This window comes from Lepisosteus oculatus, chromosome 3, assembly GCF_040954835.1.
Source record: "Lepisosteus oculatus isolate fLepOcu1 chromosome 3, fLepOcu1.hap2, whole genome shotgun sequence".
NCBI lineage: Eukaryota > Metazoa > Chordata > Actinopteri > Semionotiformes > Lepisosteidae > Lepisosteus > Lepisosteus oculatus.
The window spans coordinates 13,927,601-13,946,067 of NC_090698.1; the positions used below are offsets into that span (position 1 = coordinate 13,927,601).

Consider the following 18,467-nt stretch of genomic DNA (forward strand, 5'->3'; position numbering starts at 1 on the left):
GCTGGTGATGTGTGAGTAAGTGCTGTAAATACAAAATAGGAAATGCAGAGTATTTTTAAAAGTTCCTGAGACCCCTTGATTAAAGAAAGCAGTCAATAAGGACACATACAGTGTAATTCAAACAGATGCAGACCTACAATCAGGTTCTGTGACAAGCAGTGATCCTACTAAGATACTGTTAGTCAACAAGCCCATACTTTGGAGTTTTGAGGTCCTCCAGTGCATAGGGACACTGGTCTGATACCCACGAGAGTCACTCCTCAGCCTCATATTGGACAGTTCAATGTCACAAAGCGTTCTATCAGGGCCCTATGCAGTCAACATGATCTGGAGGGAAGTGAAGAAAACACAGGGAAAGAGGCATGCTAGGGGCTGGAAGGAAAACAGGGGGCGTGTCCATGGTGCGCTAGTGTTCGGGGGAGGTGTGGCCGAGGCCAACAGTCCAAGGGAGCCCGCGGCAAATCCATGAATGAAAAAACCGGAGCGGGATCCGGCGGAGGCACGGGGGAATAAAAAGACCCAGACCCAGATGGTCAGGACGCCGTTGTGAAGCCGATGCTGTCAAGTCGCTCCCGGACTCGCGGGTAGGCGGGATCCGGGCGTCCATATTCCAAACCTGAGCCCCGATAGGCAGGAACGTCTGGTTCATATAACACGGGGGGCTGGAACCGGAGGCAGGTGCGGGAGCTGAGTATAAACAAGGTAGGGCTGGAGGGTCCTTAAGAGGAGGGGTTTACGATCGTGACACAGCCAGGCTATGGCGGAATCTACAGACTCTGAAGGATCCCAATGACGAGACAATGAGAGAGGAATGTAAGGAAACAGAGACAGTCGGTGTCACAGAATCTCTCAATTGCTCTGTTAAGGCTTTCAGCAGCAAAACCTCTGTTCTCTCGCATGATTTTATTTCTTATCTGGCATCACCTGTAGTGCTATAAAAACTCTGAAATGTCAATACCATTATGTGTTATATAGGCCGTTTTGCAGTATATAAACGCCATCTGCCACTTCCTTTATGATACAGAAACACCTGTTCAATTAATGCTCAATTGATTTAAGGAGGGCTGACAAACTTCAATGCACATGAAATGTAGGTGTGTTGGCCATTGTACTCCTTATAGGGCACTGACTTCACCTGTAGTATGTCTGTTAAAGCACAGACATCAACCACTTAAAAAAATCTAGAAATAAATTGCTGCTGAGACTGAAAACATGAGATAAACTCTACTTTATGATTAACATTGTACAATCTTAATTTAACACATAAGCAAAATATTTTAACTCTGAAAGGAGAATCATCTATTTCTTCCTTTTAAATTCTGCGCAAACAATGATTGTCGTTACATTCTGTAATTTGCAATATATAATGTAACTGATAGAGTATGTAGAGGATGTTTGCATGTTAAAACTGAAAATACAAACAGGAATTCATTTAAAAGGCAAATTAATGATTTGTACCAATACTACACAATGTAACACACCTCAATGTTCAGGACATATTCACTTTGAAGAAGTACGACAGATCAAATGAATAAGAAAACACACAAAAAAAACTGCTTTCAAGTTGCTGCTTGAAAAACTGCTCACTAGCTCAAATTGCAAAGAGAAGTTAAACAAATCAACAAAGTTATCAGGTGAGCTTAAATAAATTAAAACATTTCTTAAAGCACATTGTTCTCAATGACTACTAAGCATACATGGCATTCTAAACCCCATTCTATCACACAGTTCCTGGACTATTGCAGCCATAAGCCTATTGTTCTGACAGTTGGGACAGCATTGTTCCAGGATTATTGTCATTCTTTGTTTTTTTACCTGAATAAAATATATGTTTATATAGTCCACAAATGTCATGATCTAACCCTCTGGTACACAGACACCTAAAACAACAACATCAACACCAACAGCGTCAGCTTGCTCAATGGATAGCCTGAGTAAATAAAAAATGAATTAATCTCTTCATTAATATAGTATATATGCTCACCACATAAGAATAATGCATTTACAAGTAGTCGGTCCTCCAGAAGTGGTTTCAGGCTAAACAATTTTCAGTCCTGGACCAGGAAAGACCAAATAATTGTAATTATGGAGAAAATGTGCCTGGACAAAACTAATAAAGAGCATATTGGCTTTTACCGACAGATCCTGAAGTCACACTGAATAATGTTAGTGTCACGAAGCGTTATTTCACGGCCCTATGCAGACAACACAATCCTGGGATCCTGGGAGGAGTGAGGAAAACACGGGGGAAAAAGCATGCAAAGAGGCTGGAAGGAAAACAGGGGGGCGTGTCCATGGTGCGCTGGTGTTCGGGGGAGGTGTGGCCGAGGCCAACAGTCCAAAGGAGTCAGAGGTAAATCTATGAGTGTAGCAAAAGTCCAAGACCAGGTAATCCATCCTGACAGACGAACAGAGTTAAAAACCAGAGAGCGGGATCCGGCGGAGGGACTGGGGAATAAAAGGGGGGTCACAGGACCAGACACTCCCTAATCCCGGACTCAGACGGTCAGGACACCGTGATGAAGCCTGTGCCATCAAGTCCGCTGGACTCGCGGATAGGTGGGCTTCCGGGCATCCATCTTCCAAAGCTTAGCCCAGATTGGCAGGAACGCCTGGCTTTTGTAGGACGGGGGCAGGAACCGGAGGTAGGTGCAGGAAATCAAGAATAAAACTAGGAAGGGCTGGAGTGTCCTTAAGAGGAGGGGTTTGGTTTAAGAGCATGACAGTTAGTGATTTGTACAAGGAGTGTGACTATCCACAGCCCTAAGGTCAGTGATTCATTTTTTCTTGCCCCAAAAATTGTCACTCATACCTCAAATGTTAAAAATGCACATTTTTTACATTTCTGTCAAAATGTTGTATGTGCTAATCTGATAATAAGAGAAGAGGAGGCCATCTATTCACACCGCCACACCTGTGGCACCATGAGGCTGTACAGTTCATTATGATGAGACATGACTGCTTGTCTTAGGGGTCTGCAGAAACAGGGGTCATCGACATGAGTCTTGTCACCTAGTGAGAAAAAGGTGGTGCAAGTGTGATGGGTGCCACTCTGCCCCATGCTGGGACCCAACTTCTCATGGGCACCCCTGGCTTCAGAACCCTACAGAACGACAGTGTGAAACCCAGACATTGCCCCCCCAGACAACATGAACCCCAGACCTTGCCTCCTCAAATCCTCAGAGCCCCAAACAGTGTAAACCCCAGACAGTGCCCATCCTCGGACAGCTCTGAACCCCAGACAGCGGCAAATTCCACCCCACCAGTGCAGGGAGTTCAGCTCTGTCTATGCCCAGACGCCACTGAACCCTGTTACACAAGAACATTTTTCTTTTCTAGATTAAACAGAAAAAAACAAAGAACTGTGCCATGTCTTTAGGAAAGGAATTTTTCAGTAGTGTCCAAGAGCTATGTGTAGCAGTTTAAAGTCTGAAGGTCCAGTAAGATACTCCTGTTCTCCTGTGTCAAGGAGCTTGTCTTTTTCCCTTCCAATATGGTATCTTCCAGGAGACTTGTCTCTGATGTAGGACTAATGACAATGCGAGGAACAGATGTGTTGACAAAAGGGTCCAGGCCCATTTTTGACAAACTCAACCCATTTTCTCCTGTTGTAGTGTCTGAGCTGTTGTGAGTCTCACTTTTGGTCACCAGGAGAGGATATGAGGCCGAGTTTAAAGATCCTGACACCAGCTCCTGCTCAAAGATGCTCAAGGGCTTCCCCACGGAGAGTTTCTCCTGAAACACCAGAACAGAAGCACAACAACAGAAAAGATGCATAAAAAATTTTAAAAGTGTAATTTCACATTATATTGAATTCTGTTTGTGGAATAATGATGTTAAGTATGTTTTTTCATAAAACTATAACTGACAAAAAATATCATGATAACATAGAGAAAAAAAATCATTTGATTTCCAGCAAGGATCTCAAAGTGTGAGGGCTTTAGTACCACAGCCAGCCATGCTGTTGTTAAATTAATTAATGACTGCAGACCTTCCCAGTAGACTGCACACACAGCTCATTTAATTGAATAGGATCTCAAAAATTTGCATACCAATCAGCCTGAACATTTGTCACAGAATCAATCTTAAAGAATCCTATTTTGCTCACTGTAAATGTGGTTCCTACCCTCTGCCACCCTGACAGAGAATCTCAGCAATACTTTCTGAACAAACCCAGACAAACATTCAGGCTGTATCACAAGCAGGGTAAGTGCAACATGTGACCCATGAAAAAATCATGATGTCTAAAGTAGTTGAGTAGACCTTTTTCCATTTGACTTTATTCTTAACAAGAAATCATACTTGCATCATTAGAAAAGTGCACATTATTCCATGCAAATGGGATCATACCTTTTCTTCTACAACTGTTGTGCAGCTTTTTGATTTCCTCCGAAGCAGCAGCTGGTTCCCATCCCTTTCCTTAGATAGGTTGGAAAAAGACCTGCTTTTGCAGGCGTGTGTCTTTTGGGGAACTGGGTCCAGCAGCACATCACTCCAGACCTGCAGTCCAATGTTACAGAAGCATGATCAACAGCTCCTTGTACAGCACAGAGGCCCTGCACTATAATCGCAAGGAATAATGAGAGCACCTTCACACATACTGTATTGATTAAATCAGATTTAGACTTTTTTGGTGAAACAATGTGTGATGTTTTGCCGTATACCTCTGAAAGCAATCAATATATTGCAGTATACTACAATACCACAATATTATCTGCTGAAAAGATCCCTTGCCACCACAAGATGTTAATCAAACAGGATGCACAACTAAAATAAATTAATTGATAAAAAAAAACATCTCACAGTTGTTCCTTTTTATAGAATCTTATCGATCACTTATTACTACTTATTATTTCCCATTACTGCAGGGTATAATAAGGTCAATTTTTTAAATTTACAAACAAAAAAAGACTGAGTCAGGTCCTGGGAAACATGCTTTTTTCCACAGAGTGATGTTATATTTAACAAAATGAAAAGAGAGGAAGACTGCAGTTCTACTGTATATATATGAGAATATCTTGCCCAGATAAGTTTTGAAAAGATGCTTCTTCCCTTCAGAATGAAACAACATGAACATATCTATTGCCTTAGAGGACATGATACAGAGATTATTTGTAACACTACTGGCCAATGTGTCTGATGCAAATAAATAATAATAAAGAAGGAAAATACAAGCCTTTTGTAGCCTGGTTATTATACATATTCAAAGTGGGGTACAACATTAAATTACAAATTGTAAATGACAAAAATTACTGTTATTCGTGAGGGTCACCGTCCACCCAAGAAAAAAAACTGATTTGGTTTCCAAAAGTTGCGATGGACTGTCGTCAGAGCGTATCCCTCCTTGGTCCATCTCTTGCCAGGATAGGATCCAGCGCCCTGTGAGCTGTACTTGATAATATGGTGTAGAAAACAGATGAAAAAAACTCACGGTGTCTCCCGAAGACATCGTCGACACTCGTCTGAGTTTGTTCCTCGACACAGTAGACTGCCGGCTGCGGACAGACTCTCTGAAAGACGATTCGCTTGTGGAAACTGACACGCACTCTTTCCGCGGTGGTCGTACCAGAAACCCCAGGCAGGGAACAGTCTCCCCTAGGGTTCTCCTGCAGAGAGGACATGAGGGCAGATTCAGCGATACATACAGTACTGTATACCTCCAGTCTGAGAAAAGGGAAATAAATGAGCATAGTCACCTGTACTTAGAGTGGATGATTGCGTAAATTAACGGGTTGTAGATGGCAGATGCTTTTGCGATCACAGCAGGTACAGCTTTTGAATATGGATTTAAGATGTTAGCATACCTGAAACAAAGCAAAGAAGTGATACATCACTGACTCCAAACTGAAATCCAAGTCGGAGCTGAGTAAATTTCAGTGAAATCTGCGTTTATTTATATTGTGCAGAAAATAAATGGTCATATTTTGCAACAAAACTGTCACCTTAGGCCAGTTTGTTATGTTTTATGATGACCAGAACACTGCTCATAAATATAAGATAGCATACAGAAAAAAAATACAGGGTTGTCCAACAGCAATTTTGCACTTTACCAATTTCAACTACAGTTGTGGTTTTCTAAGCTAAAGCCATCATAGTAGTAGCACTGCATGTATTGTCTTCAGATCCAGGCAACACACTATTGTACTGGAGTGTATAGGATTTTCAATTACTTTGTTATAAATCTTAGCCAAAACACATAATTGATCTATTTTTTCAATAGTTAAATTTCATACAGGTTAATGTACCTACAGTACTTCTGAAAATCCACAATTCGGACACTCCAGGACACCCAATCAGCTCAGCATACACGCACTCGGATCTCAGCCTTTCTGGATAACCTTATGAGACCACTAGTTGAAGGACTTCCTTCATATATTAAGAACACTAGTCATGCTCTAAAATTTTGAAGTTTCCATTTTCAGGGCCCAGAGGCCCAAATTGTTTCATTTTCACCATGGACATCAGATTCTTTTACACTATCATTCCCTAAAATGACAGTCTTACAGCCCTCAAGCAAACACTGAACTAACGTACAGTGCTTCATCCACAAACCCATACTCTTCACACAAACCCTTCCACTTGAACTTTCTTTTGTGACTGCCCCATCGTCTCATATTGCTGACCACCTAAGCTGAGCGACTTTCTTGTTCACAGTTCCCTCAAGCACCCACAGCAACCATCCACAAAAACTTTTCCCTGCAACAGAACCAGTTGCATCACCTGCAAATATATATCCAATACAACACACGTTCAAGAATCCTCTGCACAGTTCTGAGTCACCTTGAGATTATCTAACAACCTAATTTACTGCATTTTATGCAGAAAATGCCCAGCTATTGGTGAGACAGGAAGAAGACTGGTGGACCATTTCAGTGATCGTATCAGAGCCTTGGGGATCAAAGATCTCTCCAAGCTGGTATTTCCCCATTTCATTCCTCGTGACCATGATCTTTCTGATATCTCTGTCTGCATCCTCTCATAGGAGTTTCAGAAATGCAGAAAAATATCCAAAACCACAATTATTCCCTCACACCTGAAGAAGGAACCTTTAACTGTTCCTTTGCAGCCAATACATGCTGACTCAGCTCCCTACTCAAAACCCTGAAAATTAGTAAATACCGAAGGTACACTTAATAGATTTTGCAAAGCAGGTTGATGTTAATCATATTGTCACGCCCTCTGCAGCCAGGGGGCGCTCCTTCTCTGTCCTGTCCCTAGTTTCCGGTCTGCTGTCCTTCCTGTCCCTCTCTTTCCCTTGGGCTATATATTTCCGGGTCTTGCACTCTGTCCTCGCTCAGCATTGATGTTCGGATGTCCTGAGACCCGCCTAGCACCAGGGCGCCCCACGTCCGCTCCCTGAGGGCATAGGTTTCTATACGGCATTCCTGAACTCTTTGCACTAATGAGCCCGGGCCTTTTTCCCGTCTCGCCGCTACGCATATGGGTCTTTTTCCGCTCTCCTGCTCCCCACGGTTAGTCCCTTTGGACGTCCGTGACACATATTCCAAGCAATTGGAAGAGAGCCATCATTGCTGTGTGACAGAGCACAGTAATGATTTGGGATGCCTTCTTCATGCAATTTAAAATTATGTTCTGATGTTACACCAGGCTTCTGTGTCTTGTTTATGGAAATATTTGCCTTCTTCATCCTGGGACACAGATTACATATTGGAGGATTATCCTCTATGTCCCAATTTTAAGTCTGCTTTTAATGCAAGATTTTAAAATGTATTTTGTCATTTTAATATATTGGCCATGAGTTCTACAAGGTAGCTATATTCCTGCTTGATCCTTTAGCATTTTTATTGACCTCTAAGTGTGATGTGATGGGCAGTGACATACTGTATCACATGCTAGATTATCTTTTCCATTTTAACACACTCTGTCATGTTTCATTTGCTTACAGGAGAGTGTTAGAAGTTGCCTGCCAAACAGAAATGTTTCCTTTTATTAATCTTTCTCCTTCAAGATTATAACACTTCTTAAACATGTGGAGATCTTAATTCCTTGATGTGCCTCAGCAAAACAGTAATCTTAGATGTGAGATGTGAGATTATGTGTGGGAGTGATATGATCATTAAATGGAGTTCAAAACCTCTGTTATATTTGAAGAGTTGTTTCATGAACCCGAGTACAGCCGTTGTCTGCCAGCAGGTCAGGTGGAGGAGCGAGAAATTATTTCACCTAATGAATTAAGGGGTGACTGTAGGAGGGCCAGATTATGCAAATCCAAACTAGAACTGAAACAAGACACTAGCTTGCTTCTTTTACCAGGCTACCTACTGTATTTTGATCAATACAATAGTATGACCATACTGTATGTTAGGACCTCAGTGTAAAATGTAAAATCTAATTTGCAGAACGGCACTTCCTACAGCATGGTGTTGCTACATGAGGGCATTGGTATAGCTGAGTTAGTCACGTGTGCAGTCACAGGCCCCGGGAATGTACAGTAGTTTTAGGTGTAAATAATAATAATTATTTTTGTAGAATAATAAAGCCAAACTTTCAAAATGTAAATTAATCCAATGCAATACAATAACACAAGAGATCCAAGCCTTGACATTAATTTAAAGGAGACAGGGAAATTGTTTTGTTTTGCTTTTTTCACATAGTCATGTGAGTTTTAGGCAAAGGTCAGTGGGTATACAGTACATACAATACTGTACATGTACTACATCTACCCCTGATAACAAGTGACATTCTTACTCAAGCGAGAGGGTTTACTCTGACACACTGCTCTAGATCATGGCAACCACAGTGGATCTGAGCATTCTGGAGAAGAGCAAACGTCATTACAAGAAAACACAGAACTGCTGCTGTGTGATTAGTGAATGTATCACTTTGAGTTGCAAATTGTCTGGGAAATGACTGTGCACAAATAATTAATTTTTAATGTTGTTGTTATTGCACTGCAAGTTTTGGGGTCATCACAGAGTGTGGCATGTCCTGAGTCCATACTGTAACTCTTTCTGTACTGTTAAGACTCACAGACCAGAGGTAAATGTGCAGTTTCCTCAGCACAGTAATATTTCCCTTCAGAAGTGACAAGAAAAGCATTGGGACGGACCCGGAGTACTCATGCACGTCCAGATTGCTAGAGTAGACCCCGAGTAGTTGAATAGATCTAGAGGACTAGAGAAAGCTCAAAGGGCTAGACCAGACTCAGACAAAAGCCAATGGTTATACATACATGTACAGTACTACATCTAATCCTTATGACAAGTTACACTCTCGCTCTAGCAAGAGGACCCATGTAGACCCAGAGGATTAGAGTAGACCCAGAGGAGTAGAGCACACCCAGAGAAGGAGAGTAGACTCAAGGAACTAGAGTAGACTCAGGACTTAAACTTAAACAGGACTCATGTAGACCCAGGGGAAGTGAGCAGACTCAGAGGAGTAGAGTAGACCCAGAGGACCAGAACAGACCTAGAGGAGTAGAGTAGATCCATAGGACTAGCAGACCCAGAGGAGTAGAGTAAACTCAGAGAAATGGAATAGACTCAAGAGTAGAGTAGCTTTGGGACTAGAGCAGACCCAGAGAACTAGAGCAGATCCAGAGCACTAGAGTAGACTCAGAAGGAGTAGAGAGGCTCAGATGACTAGAACAGACACAGGGGACACTTAGCCCAGGAGTTCCCAAATCCTAGTCTGGGAGGTGCACACACTTGCTAGTTTTCATTCCAGCTGAGCTTAATTACTTAATCAAAGCTACTTGGGTATGACATTTACAAGTTTTCTCTTCCCAAACGGTTGGAATTTTGTATCACTTATGAAATGCAAAAATTAAAAGGCAACCTCCAATATGTTTAAAAGCTGATTGTAGTCTTGTGGTGTCTGCAATCAGCTTTCTCTGTAGTGTATTTTTAATTCTCAGACCTTCTGTGGGTATACCTCAGCTTGTTTCAAGCACATCAGTACACAACGAAACCTCCTAGTGTCATTAGTGTGAAAAAAGGACCATTACCCTGCCCAGGCGATGAGTGTGACGCAGGCGTAGGGGCTCCAGGAGAGCACAAACACAATGATGACCACAAAGGCGATTTTAGCCAGTTTCCACTCATTCCTCACGGACTGCTGGATCAGGGCAGACTTTTTCGTGTGGGTCCTGAGTTTTTCCACATCTCTAAATGAATAAGAAAATGTGCAGAAAGGAAAAAATGATGAATATCCCACACATAAGCACACGAAAGAAATTTAAAGTGATATCGCTTCTGAGGCTTTGTCACCATTTCAAGGCCTCTTTACCTGGAAGTAAAATCCCTTCTGGTGAAGACACATCCCCCAAACCTCCTCTTTCAAAACAACAATAATGTTCTTTTCTCTATACTGACCTCCTTATCTTTGCCAAGCAGTAAGTAATTACTTATGCAGATAATACTCATTTTACACTGCGATTTGAGAGAAATCACACATTTCTTTAGTTCTATATTTGGTCACGTCTACAAAACCTTTTTTAAGATAAAACTACAGTGAGACTCAACTACAGTTATTACTATCAAAATAATACATTTTCCCTATTGTCTCCCTCTGTTTATTTTTAAGAAAATTGCAGCATGTCATCCCAGTAAAAATACAGGGTCAGATACGGTCATTTTTCAAATCAAGCTTGCACAATGGATATGCAATTTCTGTGAACATCTGGACACAATTTTAAAGTTCAATTGCTTTACAGACAAGAGACAAGAAAGATTGTCTATGAAACACAAATCCCTTCAGAGACTTTATTATTTGTTTTTTTAATACAATATTTTTCTCATCTTCCTTATTGTATCTATTCAAATGTTTTGTTTTTCTACTTTATTGTGAAAACAACATAACATAAGTTTGATTTTTTACGAATAAACCAACGCTTAAATTGCAGTTACTTCAATATTGAATGTGCCAGAAGCGTGATTATGTTCCATTTGAAAAAAAATCTATTTTATAAAATTGCTTCCTTTAAGTTTCAAATATGGGATTTCTTTAGTCTTGGACTTTAGATTTCTTTTTTTGGTTTACACTCCAGCACTCTTAATTAAAAATAAGCATATTATTGGTGCTCACATACAGTAAGTTATTAAATCTATTACAGATATAAAGTGACACCATAATAATAATTCAAAGTAATACAATAAACATTAAATGATGAAGGTGTTAAAATAAAATCTTTGTCTTTGTGTTGTTAAAACCTGTTCTGATATAAGATGCAATACCAAACATCTGGACAATGTGACATTTTTACTCTCAAGTAAGTCAAGAATGACTCAAATGACTCAAAAAGAATGTTTTCAAACACTACCTCTGAGATGGGAGGGAGTAGAATTAATTTTGCAGTTTAAAATTGTAGGTTTTGTGAACCTAGAAACATCACAAAAGCTCTTTAGTGAACTACATGAACTATTTTGCTCTTCCACTGCATCAACAAAAAAATTGTTGTTACAAGATTCATGATTACTTCAAATGGCAGGAAGCCATTTGGGCTCTCTGATTTATTTGGTGGTCTGAAGGTTATTGATTCAAGGTTTATATCCAGCTGTTTTTTTAACAAAGCCACGTATCAGCTTGGACAAAATGGATAGCTTATTCAATACTCCCACCACCACCCCTGGGTAGAGAAGTCTCTCCAGGTGTCCTTTTTAACCACACTTCCCTGTAGTTTCCACTTGTATCTTCTGGTTCTCAGTGAAGCAACTATCCCAACATTACAGAATCGAGACAGTTTGTGAACAACATGTTAACTGTATAAATACACAAAAATAATCAAATATATTTGTACATGATCATTGTCTTGATTGATTTATTTACTTGCAGATTGACTTGAGCTGCATCTGTAGTTACAGGGGTTAACACACACCAGTTTTTATCCATTAGCTATATAAATAAAAAAGCAGTCCATACTGTATAATTAGCTTTAACAATAATAGTTTGAACTGATTGACTTGCCTATGATGGCAACTCAGATCCAGTCCTTTCATCTGTCTAAACAATTCATGTGAAGATCAGAAGTCTTTTGAAAAAACAACAACATTTGTCAAGTCCAATTGCTTCACAATCACATCACGTTTAAATTTGTCGTCCATCTGTGTTTTCCTACCCAGAAATCCTTGTGGTATACAGGAATAGCATAAAAGGGAATATTTAGGCTGCGATCCAAATAATTTATTTTGACGCACTTTCTCATTCAATGTTTTATTTGATTAAATAAATGGACGAAAAGCACTCTGACAAACAATAACACACTTATATATGGTGAATAGAATAGAATCTGTGCAGCTGAGGAAAACACAAGCTGTTATGAAAATCAAAAGAGGGTTGTACATGTTTGAAGAAAGGGACATCCACCCGATACCATATACTCAGTATTTAAATGTGCTGCCTTTTACTTTATTTTATACTGTAAGCGCCACACATGACCATAAAGAGTGCACAGCACACAAAGGTCTTCATAATGATTTAGGAGTGCGTGTTTTACTGGGGGCAAATTGTCATCGATTGTGCACGTTAGCACAAGCTAAGGTTTTAGTTAGTACGAGCAGTAATGGCTGAAACGTTCTGCATCCAGTGCAGTTAGTTCTTTGCAGCTTTGCTTTAAGGACTCAAAGTAATGTTCTAACAATTATTTGGTGCCACTTTTTCATGAAGCCAAGATGGCTGATTCGTACACATCCAGAAAAAATCTGCCCGTTCCTGATAAGGGTGTTGGCAACCTGAAGCTTATCATGGAAACACAGGGCACAATGTTGGATGACACCTTGGATGCTAGTCCATTGCATGGTATAGACACTGACAAAACGGAGACACCAATGAGTCAGCCTGTCTTTGTGGGGCAAGGGGATACTGTGGTAACTAGAAAAACCCACACAGTCATGAGGGGAACATGCAAATTCCACTTTGACAGATGTAGATTCGAACCCATGACCCATAAGCTATGACAGCAGCTCAAGCTGCCACACCTACACATACATATGAATGTCTTCTAAAAAATTATGCAACAGTTAAATATTAAATATTAAAACATTAATACTCTTGAAAGTATGGTAATAATTTTTGCTATTATTGCTGACAGGCAAAAATTGTGGTTTTTGATAATCTGTACGATATGTTTATGGATTATGATTTTTTTATTTTAATGGAAAAACACTAATAAAACATGTAAAATGTGAATTTTAAAGAACAAAGCATGGAAGAAAATCCCTTGTCATAGAAAAATCTTCTAAAATTGTTTCCCCCGAGTTAAGGGGCATTACTGAGACATTCTTCTGAGAAAGAATTCATTTAAAAAATATTTCTCAGAATTCCAAATTAGTTTTGCAGAAGAAAATAAAAAGGTATGTGAGAGACTGGGGAAATGGTGACAGCGAAAGTCCCTTGCAATGTAGCGCTCTTTATTTATTTATTTTGAGGAAAAATAAATAAGAGAGAAAAAAAGTTTGTCTTCTTCCTCTGTGGCCATCAGGATCTCAGTTGCTTTTTGAGGTTTTAAGGCTTTTTTTTCTCTGGCTGTAGATTCTTGGTGGACACCTTTCCTCACCTTGGCTCAGCTTACACACCCTGCTGAAGAGAACTTGTGCTTTCATAGAAAGAATTACGACTGTCATCTTTCAAGGTCATAACTAGCAGCAACTGTGGTCTCCCAGGCGAATAATAGCTGACACCCTCACAAGGTGCTAGTGTGCAGTGCTGCCATGACACCATAAACATTTTAAGATTGACATATGTGGTGCATCTTTCTTACCTGCTGGTGCTCCGAATTGCTATGAACATGAACACGTAGCAATAGGAAATGATAAGCAGTGGGATGAAGAACACAAAGCAGCAGAGCATCAGGGTGTAGCTTCTGTTTGAGGGAGTAGCTGTGACATAGTCCCATGTGCATGAGGTCATCAGCCCTTCTGGGATGTATGAACCTGCAAAATAAATGGCCCATTATAGAAAAGCTCATCAGATACAGATGTTGAAATTGCTCTGGTCCTAAAGAATAAAGAAGGCGAGGTGTGAAACCTGGATTGTCATATAGTTTTTAGTTCTGCTAAGTCTGTTTAAAGAAAATCACCAAAATACAAGCTTCAACACATTCGGAGGCCATAATTCCACACTTGTAAGTCAAGGTGTGTTACACTTTGATCACTAAAAAGATCACTTAAAAATGTAGGTAGTGGTGGTATGTGTACTCTATACAGGGCACTGGACCTGTTGTCCAGAGGAACCCACAGTCGGGTTCCTGGAGAAAGGGTGGCTCAGGGCAGTGGACAGCCCCCTGGAGTTGCCAAGGATGCAGACGGGGGAGTTGAAGCACAGGAACATCTGACCTCCAAGGCCTAGCAGATTATTCATTAACAGAACGGTCCCTCAAAAGGGCACCAGGAGCTGGGCTGATTCAAGGTACACACCCTCAAGGGGGTTTTCACCAGGGAGGAGGCCAAGCGTGCTCTATCAGAGCATTCTCTTGGAACACTCCCTTCTGGTAAAGAGCTGGCCAGGATGGACCTCAGGTTCCCCCTAGAATGGGCTGAGGGAAGTCATCTGGAGAGGCTGGGTCAGAAATGGAGTCCCAGCCTCTGGTCCCCTCTCAGCACAGCCATGGGCCGAGCTCCCCGTGAGCCCTAGAGAACTGGAAATCAGGAATAGGACTGGCTCCGCTGGGACAGAGGGTGTCTCACGAGGTGAAGTGTTATACTTGTCAATGCCAGATCGCCGAGGAGAGGCACAGCAGGGTTAGGATACCCCAGAGCACATGCTGCCATGAGAGTTCTCCGCAACTGCACTCTGACAACTGCCACTGCAACATCACAGCAGGGCGAGTGTAAAACATGCATCTGGCATGCAATGGTCCCACCACCTTTACACATACTATATGTTACTGTATCAATTATATGACAGAATGGTCGAGGAAATTTGAAATATTTTTACAATTAACTAAAATATTTTTCCAAAATGTGCCAAGGTTGAATAGATATACAGTATGGAATGTGTATATACAGTATATCTACAGTTAACATATTTTGAGGGGATAAAAAGAGATCGGGATCGGGAGTAACATTTGTTATGTTTTCCATTATCCATTCCATTCCATTATCTTAGTTAAAAAGTTTACAAGATGTTTACAAGAACATCCAGTTTACAAATTAGAGGAGGCCATCTGAAACATCTAGAAAAGACTGATTCAGGATTGCCTAGCTTAAAACATTTCCCTTGTGTGAAGTACCACAATTGTGTATCCTGTACACACAGAACGCCTTCAGAAAATTCTTATTTGCTAAAATTTGTTAAGGTATTTTAAACAGTGGGCTCTCATGTTATTACACTCACCTTGTCTCCCGCATTAAATGCATTATCCCAATCATAGACTATCCCAATCATAACCAAGTATCTGGTTAATTCACCACTCTCCAATGTCAAAATCAGCTCTCGTCTGTGATTATCTGTGTCGGGCCCCGCATGACAGCACTAGAACACTGGATTTGGCAGTGTTTCTGTCCATCCTGTTTTGTTCTTAATGTTGGGTTCCATAACTATTAACTCTGTGTACATTTTAATATGACCAAGCTTCATCAGATGTTAAAATACTTCTGCAATCAGCAGCTGTCTGCAATGATAGAACCTCTGAAGTAATTAAGAGGGTTCTTAATTTGAACTTGATTACTGTGCCCCTAGAAACAGAAAACTGGAAGGTAGAACTTGCTTCCTGTTAACATCCTGGAATCATGCTCAATGGCAGAGAGGGACAGAAAGAATGAGCTGTCGACAACCATGGCAACGCGAACCAAGTACATGGTAAAAATGCGGAAAATCAAGGAGAATTCTAAAATAACATATTCAGACTAATTTACCATGCTGATCTTTCATAAGAGGAGCAACACTTGGAAGCACTGGAGAAGAGCACAAGGGGAAAATTGCTCACTCCACTTACTCCATCCAACCAGAGGCGCCAGGCTCCATGCAAGTGAGTACAGCCACACTAGGAGGATGACCAGTGATGTGCGTCTTTTAGATGTCCACTGGATGGACTGCAGAGGCTTTGTGATCACCAGATACCGGTCAATGGATATTGCCAGCAGTGTAATCATGGAGGTGATTCCAAAAAGTGCACCACAGAAGGCGTACAGTTTACACCCTGAATAGAATATGAGAAGGGACATGACAACAAAAAAAGATAAACATACAGTATATATCTTACAAGGAATAATCTTCAGGTTTATTGTGTGCATGTGGTGCCAAATGAGTATTAATAAGCTCTTGTGGTCTCTCATGCTCAGCGAGAAGAGACTCTAAGAGTCTCTAAGGGAAAAATGAAAGAGGCTCTAATTCCACTTTTTGGATATAAAGTCAAAGTCAGCACCTGGGACACCTGTTTCACCCTTAATAGGGGTAAAATAGTCTTGTAGTCTCTACATACATTTTCACAAGTGTTGTGAAATACAAAAAAAATAACATTGCATCCATCCACACACATATACTGTATATACTGTGTATACATGTACAGCACATATTGATCCTGCCCCTGTGGAAGTGGCTGTTCTGCCCAGGGGACAACTACTGTACAGCAGCCCTGTCATGAGATTACTCAAATATACATTTATACCAAACCTGACACTGATGTGGCCGTCTCTATTCTATCTAATTGCATCTCTGACATAAAAACTTGGATGACTCAAAATTTTCTTCATTTTAACTGTGACAAGACTGAAGTCATGTTTATTGGCACCCCCCATCAACTTTGTAAAGTCAATGCTGTAACCCTATCTGTAGATGGTTCTGTATTTGAGCTTCAGTCTAAATTGAAAAACCTTGGGGTGATATTCAATTCTGGCTTAACATTCGACCCACATGTGCAGCATACTGTCAAAACATCTTTTTTTCACCTCAGAAATATCGCTAGACTACACCCTATGTTATCACTAACTGTGGATGTAAAGCTGATCAACACATTTGTGTTCCCCCGAATTGACTACTGTAATGCTCTACCTGTTGGAGTATCTAAATATATATATTGAACAAACTGCAGTATGTCCAAACTTTGGCAGCCAGAATCCTGACCAGGAGCAGTGCACTTGACCACATTACATCCTGGAGTCCTTGCACTGGCTTCCTGTCAAATTCCCTGTGGACTTTAAAATCCTCATGCTCACCTATAAGGCTCTGCATGGCTTGGCAACTCAGTACCTGGCTGAACTATTATCGACCTACTCTCCACCTCGTAACCTTCGCTCTTCTAATTCTGCTCTCCTAACTGTTCCCCAAGCAAGGATATCAGAGAGTCACCTCTAAACTCCTTCAAATCCAGACTCAAAACCTTCTTCTTTAGAAGAGCCTATGCTTATATTTACTGGTTCCATTCTATATCCCTCAGCTCCTACTATACTTAGTACCACCATCCACAGTCTCCTCTATTTTAATTGTGCTTTATTTATTGTTGTTGTCATTCTGTAAAGCACTTTGAGAATCCACCTTTAAAGGCGCTATATAAAATAAAGTTGTTTTTTATTATTACTATTATTATTATTAGAGAGAAACCAATGTCCTGCTTTAAGAAAATGTCCTGGGACTTCACTGTTTATTATCAGTTTTTACCTTTAGCTTTAAAATACACCTTGAACAGGATCATGGTATTTAATTCTAGTGGTTATATGATGGATATAGTAATATCCATGTCTTATTTAAATAGATACAGATACAGTGTATATATAGACAAGTACCAGCGAGTTACAAGAAAGGAATATCCAGAGATTCTGTGGCATTTCCTAATCTACACTCATGGTGTATAACATCACTAAACCCATCAATGTAATTTTATTGAAATAACATGTCTATGTGCTTAACGTTAAAAATGACCTTTAAACTCAGAAAAGCTTTTTTTCTTATCTCTTGAACATGTTAGTATCACTAATCAACAGTGTATTAAAGCACAGTGCTCACAAAGATTATCTGTTAAATTATCATTTCTGAGTCACAGAACACAAGTTCTTTCCAGATCAGTGAGCGAGTTGAGCTGAAATGATGGAAAGGGATCCAACTGATTTAATCAATACTAACTGCAAATTATCATATGCCTGTGGTGGCTCCCATCTGTGACGATGGAGAGGAAACAGGCCTTTGTCATCTGACATTGCACCTAAATAACTTCACCAATAATAAAATTGAATGTTTAGTTACGGACTGTTAGAAACCACTATGACTAAAATAAATTCATTCATCAACACTGATTTTTAAATTAGGACTTTCATAGCCATGTGCAATATACTGTATACAGTTGGACTCTGATTTCAATCATCCCTGCATGCACCACCCACCATTCCAGGACAGCTCCCCCTGGTGGGCTGTTGGTTGTGGATAAATAGGATTCTTAGGAAGCAGCAGCATTTTCAGCCTTTTATTCCTGCTTTTACTTATCAGAACCTTACAATGATTGTTTTTGTGAGCGTTATTTAAATGCAGAGATTTAATTTAAGAGCATTACAACGCTCAACAGAAATGTTTAGCTGAAC

The 18,467-nt window shown here is 40.4% G+C and overlaps 1 protein-coding gene across 1 annotated transcript in view; it reads right to left on the reverse strand.

Moving 5' to 3' along the window:
• Positions 1-1,223: 1,223 nt before the first annotated feature.
• The window catches only part of opn4xb (opsin 4xb), a 34,093-nt gene continuing 16,849 nt past the window's right edge, over positions 1,224-18,467 (reverse strand). The window contains exons 4-10 of the mRNA XM_015340274.2: positions 15,893-16,096; positions 13,718-13,889; positions 9,968-10,126; positions 5,697-5,804; positions 5,432-5,606; positions 4,351-4,500; positions 1,224-3,735 (exon numbers count right to left, since the gene is read on the reverse strand). Coding sequence (XP_015195760.2) covers positions 3,409-3,735; positions 4,351-4,500; positions 5,432-5,606; positions 5,697-5,804; positions 9,968-10,126; positions 13,718-13,889; positions 15,893-16,096 — 1,295 coding nt within the window. The 3' untranslated portion in view covers positions 1,224-3,408. The remainder of the gene's footprint in view (positions 3,736-4,350; positions 4,501-5,431; positions 5,607-5,696; positions 5,805-9,967; positions 10,127-13,717; positions 13,890-15,892; positions 16,097-18,467) is intronic.